This window comes from Clupea harengus, chromosome 20 (genome assembly GCF_900700415.2).
Source record: "Clupea harengus chromosome 20, Ch_v2.0.2, whole genome shotgun sequence".
NCBI lineage: Eukaryota > Metazoa > Chordata > Actinopteri > Clupeiformes > Clupeidae > Clupea > Clupea harengus.
Genome location: NC_045171.1, coordinates 25469792 through 25477044, shown reverse-complemented (window position 1 = coordinate 25477044; position 7253 = coordinate 25469792). Strand labels below are relative to the sequence as shown.

The following is a 7253-nucleotide window of genomic DNA, read 5'->3' as shown; positions in this document are numbered from 1 at the left end:
TGAAGTCGCTGTCATGTATCTCTTATTTGAGGTTGAAAGAGGTGTATTTTGTTAATTTGCTGTTGGCTTTAATTGAGTATACCTGCGCTGTGTAAGAAAATGTGTATGTGCGCTCAGGGGTGTAAAAGACAAAAAATTGCGCAGGCAGAGCGGTTGCACTGGAGCCCGTGGGCAAAGTGGGACCACTGTCGATACGTTTCTCGGAGGTGGCTGTTTGACAGCGTCGTTTTGTAACACGTCTGTGATCAAAGATGAATTATAATACAACTTAAAGAGTACCTTATGCTATATATCCCCTCGAAATGGCAAACCTATCTCTATCATGGTTTTCATTATTTTGGGGGAGGGAAATAGTCAATAGCAATCTATAACAAAATTATATAGTCAAGTCAAGTCAAGTCAAGGCCTTTTACATGGTTTCATAATCCGTCCATGATCGTATCAATAACATTAAACCAAGTTTTGCTTACTGAAACTCATTGCTCCCCTCTCCTCTCTAATGGACTCTTCCGCTCACCTTGTCATGTCAATGGTCTTCACCTATTCCTTGTCTGCCAGTGTATTTAAACTTCTCTTTTCTCTGTCTTTGTGAGGTCTTGTGTTCTGGTTTATTCAGACTTTTGTCTGGCCCTTTTTACTATGATTCCTGAATCCTCATTGATTTATTATTTGCTCTAGGTTGATATCTTTTTTGGATTGGATTTTGACTTTGGATTGGGATGTCTAATGACATCTGACTCTATTGAATTCTGTGCTCTGTTCTGGTCATATTTAAAACATGACACTAAAACTACCTTTTGGCTCAAACTTACTTTATTTGTTTATTTCATTATAGGGTGTCTTCAAGGCAAATTGTCAAAAATAGCTGTCACTTGAAAAAAAAGAATGTGAAAGAAGATCAAATATAATACTGTGTGAAGTGAGTATCTGGAATGATGTCATTGGTCTCAGGTCTCTGATTATCTTGTCCAGAAGAAGGCCCTTCCGATAGTGTTTACATTCGATACGCTTTTTTTGCTTTCAACATTTCTATCACTTCTGCCAAAGCCTTCAGTCTCTCCTCCTCCAGTCTCTTAATCAGCTCGGCTTTCTTTTTTTCTTCAACCATCTTCTTGTTCTCCTTCTCCGTTGTGTCCCTGTCCATTTCCAATCTTTTTACCTCGTTGTATTTCCTTTTTTCAGCGTGTTTGTTTCTTTTTCTTGTGTCTTTTGCCTTTTTCTTTTGCTTCCTCATTGCTGCATTAGAACCATCATCTAGCTGATGCTTGCACATGTCTAATTAAAGGATTTTAAAACACACACATCATTTGTACATCAGTGCAAAAACAAGCCATCTCACAATATCTCTTTGGAACACCATTTGAACACAAGTTTCTACAGTGTTAATCACTGGAGGTGTACTAGTGATAACTTTGCAGAGTTTAACAGGAAACTGAAATTCACCAGCGGGCTGAGAATGTTTTACATCTAGTTCATACTGAATATAAACACAACTCAACAACAAGATTCTAACAACAACAAGTGAGACTACCTTGTAATGGTGCCAAAGGTTTTGACTTTTCCACGATGGGAGAGAGGTGATCTGTGTAAGAATAAAATAAAGGTTAATACACTGTACATGTTTCCCAGGCATAGTTTTGTCAAATGAAATTCGTCAATTAGTACCTCCTTCTAATGGTGACTTCAGTAGAATATTCTCTGAATTTGCATGTGCTGTCTTTTCAGGCTTCATCATAGGTTCTTTATAGACAATGAAAATGGTTAAATAATAACAAAAAATAGCCTGGGTAATCTTCAGGTCAAAGTAGTCCAGGGGTTTTCATAGACATATCTACTGTACTTATCTGTTAAAAGCACACATACCTTTATTCCTGCCTTTCTTTCCTTCTTTTTCACATTCTTCAGCGATTCTCAAGATTTTATCATCAGGGTCTAACTTTTCTGCAGAGGAGGGATGTCCTTTCACCATTTCTGTCCCAACTTCCTCCTTTACCCTCCTCCTCTCCTCTTCTTCCAGAGCACTCATACTCTTCTCTTCCAGTCTCCTTGACATAGTGGCATTCTCATGTTCTGCATCCATCATCTTTATCTCTTCTTCCATTCTTTCTCTGCCCATATTTAACTTCATTGTCTCTTGCTCCTGTTTTGTGTTATGCTCCTGACTGTTTTCTTGAACTCTCTTCCCTTGTTCTTCCACTGTCAATATTTCTGCCTTAATATCACCATCCTTCTGTTCCTTTGCCATGTCTGTTTGGGTTATTTAACAAGGTGAAAGGGTTTAGATGATTTATCAATGCATTTAAAAAATATATATATTATTATTTATTTAAGTAAATCTGACGAATTGTAATATCATTATAATTACTTTTCGGCTTAGTTGACTGTTGCCCAGACTGGTCCTCATGGACTGCTGCGCTTGCCGCTGGTTTCCTCATATTGGTGAAGCTGCTGATGTTGTTTTCAACCTCCACTAAATGTTCCGTCTCAATGTGAATGTCACTCTGATCATCTTGGCTTAGTTCTTCAACTATGCTGTCCTCAGACTCGTGGTCAATGTCCTCGCTCTGGATCTCTTCACCTTTCTGGACCTTACCTTCATTGTTCAACTTCTCAGACTGTGTCCCACCATAATCTGAATATTCCTGCTCTTCACAGAAGGTATCCCCATCCACTGAATCTGCCCAAGTATCTGTGAGGTTACCCTGTCGTGGAGGTAGGGTTTGTGGTGTCATCGTTTCTGTAGGAGATGAGAGATCTGTAGAAGAATCCAAAGAAATACAAAGACATGTATATATAAATCCAATGTTTATGTAAATACTAGTGCTGTCAGTTTAACGCGTTATTAACGGCGTTAACGCAAACCCATTTTAACGCCGTTAATTTTTTTATCGCGCGATTAACGCGATTTTTTTTTTGTAATTTAATTTTTTTTTTTTTTTTTTTTTTTTTAGATTAACGTTCTTTTTGGCCTCGCAAACTGTGTAGTAGGCTAACGTTACGGTTTGAGTGAATGGTGAGCGCGATACGGCGAAATGGATGATAAAAAACTTCTGAATGGAAAGTTTACTTTTAAAAGTTGTGTTGTGCAAAAGAAGCGAGCTTCACTGTTGTCTGAAAATGTCAACAGGCAGCTGGCTGAAAGCAAAGAAGTAGTAGGCTTACCTTTTATTGGTAACCTAACTGTAACGGTTCATTGTTTCTGAAATAAGAGGCCTGACTGCTATGTTCCCAGCAAACTTGAAAAAAAGAAAATATTAAGCCATGGTTTAACTGCACTATAGGGTCCTTGTTTACCTGAAATGTGCACTTTATAATTTTATTTTGTACCGCCCTGTTTGGCAATGTTGGTTTTCAATAAAATAAAACATTTGCATAAAGCAAGCCAATCCACTTTTCCATGTTGATAAGGGCATTGAAATAAAAATAAAATGATGGAAAAAATAAATAAACGAAGGGACATTTAGAATAGATAAAAATTTGCGATTAATCGCGATTAATTTTGAGTTAACTATGACATAAATGCGATTAATCGCGATTAAACATTTTAATCGTTTGACAGCACTAGTAAATACAGATAAATACTGCATGTTACACCGAATCAAGCATGTCCTAGTAGAATATACATATAAGATTCCTAAATAAAATACCTGGCAATGGTGACTTCATATATTGAGTATACTGTGGGTTTGAATGTGCTGTCACTTCGGGCCTCCACAAGTGTTCTGTGGGACAAATGAAATGAGAATAATGAATTAAATACGAACACCCAACAAACAGGTTAACATTCATTTCTCAAGGAAACTTACTCTAATTTTCCCTGTAATTCACTGCATATGCTAACCACATACATTTTACTACACAGTCCATGCATTTACCTTCATCCTGGACTGATGGTTTTCCAGACTGCTCTGCCATAGAAGTTGGGCTTCTCTCAACCTCTTTCTCTGCCAGTGTATTCTCTACGTCACTGTGCTCTCCATGGCTCAGTTCTCTATCAATGCTCTCCTCTAACTCACTCTCAAGGTCCTGCCGCTTTTCATCTGTCTGGATCTTGCATTCATTCTCATGTTCAGAGTCGATCCAGTCCTCATCATCTGAGAATTTCACTTCTAAATTCACTGCTTCTGTCCAGATGTCTGTTAGCTGTTCGTCTGTCACTCTGTTCCTCTTTTCTAATTCCAGAACTCTCATTCTCTCCTCCTCCAGACTCCTTAACAGATTATCTTCATTGATTGCATCCATCATCTTTTTTTCTTCCTCCATTCTCTCTCTGTTCATCTCCAACCTCACTGCCTCTTCCTTTCTTTCATCCTCCACCCTTCTTTTCTCTTCCTCGCTCTTCATTTGCTCCTCCATTATGATCACCTCTCCCTTTCTTATTTCCTCTTCCACCCATTTCTTTTCTTGCTCCTCCATCTTCTTTCTCTCTTCTTCTAGTCTATTTTTACCTTTGTCCTTCTCATTTCTCTCTTTCAGTGTTTGTTGGCCAACTGTAATCTTCTGGAAGCATGCAGAGTTGGTCTTAGTGTCCTTAAGGGAAATATCATCATCCTCAATTTTTGGGTCACTAAAAATAGATTCAGTCACAGTAATGTCCTGTTGGTACTCAGCCACATCATTTTGGATCAGCTCTTTAGTCTCAACCTGTGTTTGTTGCTCCTGTGGCTTCACCAAGGGAGGAAACTTTGAGAGGAAAGTATGCAGAGTTGGTCTTAGAGTCCTTCAGGGTGACACTGTCTTCATTTTTGGAGTCCCTCAAAACAGATTTGGTCACAGTAATGTCCTGGTGGTCTTTACACACATCATTGTGGATCTCCTCTTTAATCTCCGCCTCCTTGACGTCTGTCCAGTCTACAACTTCCTTAGAAGAGGGCTTTATCTGTACTTGGTCTTTCAGAAACTCCTTTTCCACAGTCTGATTACCTGCTTTCCCCGTCTCCAATACCTTACTTTCACCTTCTGTCTTATCATCTGCATGTCCCATGTCTTTAACATTACTTTCCTCCTCCAACCAGTTTTGGTCTTCGCTCACTGGTTTCTCATCCTCTCTGTTTGTTTTCTTTTGAGCTCTCTCTTGTTCCACATCTTCTGTGCTTTTTCTGTCATCTTCAATTTTTTGCTTGTCCTCCAACAAATGATTTGTATCTTTGACATCCAAGTTGACCTCCTCTTGTCTTCTTTCCTCTTTCATTTGAACTCTCACTGCCTCTAGCCTTTTGTCTTCTGTTGATTTGGTTGTCAATTCCTCAAGTCTTTGTATTCGGGCCATCTCTTTTTCATGTCTCTCTATGTCATTTTCCAACATTTTAATCATCTTTTCCATCTCCACCATTCGGGTTGGTTTCTCTATGTCTCTTTCTTGGAGTTCCCTTGCCCTCCAATTCTCCATTTCTTGTTTCAGATGTAGGTTCTCTGTCTCCAGTGTTTTCACCCTCTGAGTCAAGTCTTCATTTATGGTCTTAAACGATGCAATCTGCTGTTGAGATAACCTTACTTGTTCGTCCAGTTTTGTGATCTCCTGTGTGACAAGAACATATTTTTTCAGGTAAAGATTTTCCTCTGTCAGTATAGCGCTGTCCCTCTCCTCCATCTCTCTTCTCAGTTCTTGCTTTGTGCTGTCCAATTCTCCTGTCAACCATTCTTTCACATCCATGGTTGGCATGATGAAAAACCCATGTTTTCCTGTTTTTTTTCCAACTGTCCAACTAAATATTTTTCATTTCAATCCAATCCAAGGTCTGTTCCTTCTGTATTCCAATTCACTGCTGTAACAGTCCTGTGTCCAGCCCTTCCTTCCATGACACCTCTCTGCTACCGTTATCCATCATGTCACGTTGTAATGTAACAGATGGATGAACAGAAACTGTAGATAGAAAAGATGACCATAGAGATAGTTACAGTTGTGTTAGAGTAGAGGTCTATGTCAGAACACCACTATTAGATACTATTACTATTAGAACAGACTATTCCCTTGTGTTGTAACGTATGTGTAATTTGTTTCCTTTGAAGGCATCTGCCAAATAAGGCAATGTATTGAATTAAATAGTCTATCGAATAATTAATGCTGTGAGACAGCTTTCTGACCGACATTGCTTAAGTTACTATCAAGTTCTACACACTTTCTTTGGCATTTTGCTTTAAATATATATGCTCTAAACCATTTATGTATTTGTGTATTTCATTTTTCTAATTTGCTTTGAAAAAAAAACAATGTGTCCAACAACCAATAATAACAGTAAAATGTTTTTAATTTCAGATTTGTACATAATTATGTTTCATTCAAATCGATAGGTATCTTAATGAAGCATAGCCTATGTTGAAAACTAATAACACTTGATTTTTAAAAGCTTTAGATAATATTTACTTAGCACTGTTTCTTTGTTTGTAAAGTAGGCTATACTTCAAAGAAGAACATGTTTTTAAAATATGTAGGCCCTAGCCCACTACTGGTTAGATCTAGCAGCAAGAACAATTGAATAATAAAGGACTTGTAATGGAAATAGTTGTTTAGTCTGACCTTCAATACTAATTTAGGTTCATCTTGCAAAATGTTAAAACAGTATGATATTAAATATGGGTAGAGCCCGTTTGAATTAAGTCAATATAATTTGATTTGAAGGAGACAAAAATCGCTACCTAACAGTGCTGCATGTATTATGTAAGGGATAATGTATAGAACGCCGGTCATTATCGGGAAAATAAGCCCTGACAGGGCGAACAGCACCCCGACGCGAAGCGGAGGGGTGTTGCTTCTCTCTGAAGGGGCTTATTTTTTTACAGTGTGTCTTTTTATAATATTATTTCAATTACAATTTATTTGTTACCATTCGTGGTGTTAAAAAGCAGAGAAATAGTTCGCCAAAGACGTTGAACTTCAAAGACGTTGAACATTCTTTAGAACACAGCTGCTCAACTGTCAGCTGAAACTCAAGATCAGATCAGCTGACGTCGCTAAGCAACGGCATACACTGAGGTTGATAAATTACCGGACTACTTGCGGAGTGCTACGAAAGACGTGAATCCGAGGCAAAAAGGCCACTTCCCTTGACAGCGGTCAATTATGCATAGCAACGGTCAAATATGGAAAAATAGTTGACCACAGAACGTTGGGAAGCCCCATTCAAGTGAATGGAGCATTCTACAGCATTAAGAAGAGCCGTGTAATAAGAAATGTTATTATACGGCTCTTCAGAATGTTCCAAAAAGTTCCGTTGATTTGAATGGGCCATCCCAACGTTCGCAGGTCTGTAATT

General features: G+C 38.3%; 1 protein-coding gene across 1 annotated transcript; it reads right to left on the bottom strand.

The window, feature by feature from the left end:
• Positions 1 to 466: 466 nt before the first annotated feature.
• LOC116225246 (stress response protein NST1-like) lies at positions 467 to 2773 on the bottom strand. The gene is made up of 4 exons (XM_042702735.1): positions 2366 to 2773; positions 1864 to 2247; positions 1532 to 1740; positions 467 to 1275 (listed from the first exon to the last, which is right to left on the bottom strand). Exons 1-3 carry the CDS (start codon positions 2730 to 2732, stop codon positions 1655 to 1657), a joined length of 837 nt encoding a protein of 278 aa, XP_042558669.1. The 5' UTR covers positions 2733 to 2773; the 3' UTR covers positions 467 to 1275; positions 1532 to 1654.
• Positions 2774 to 7253: the final 4480 nt, after the last annotated feature.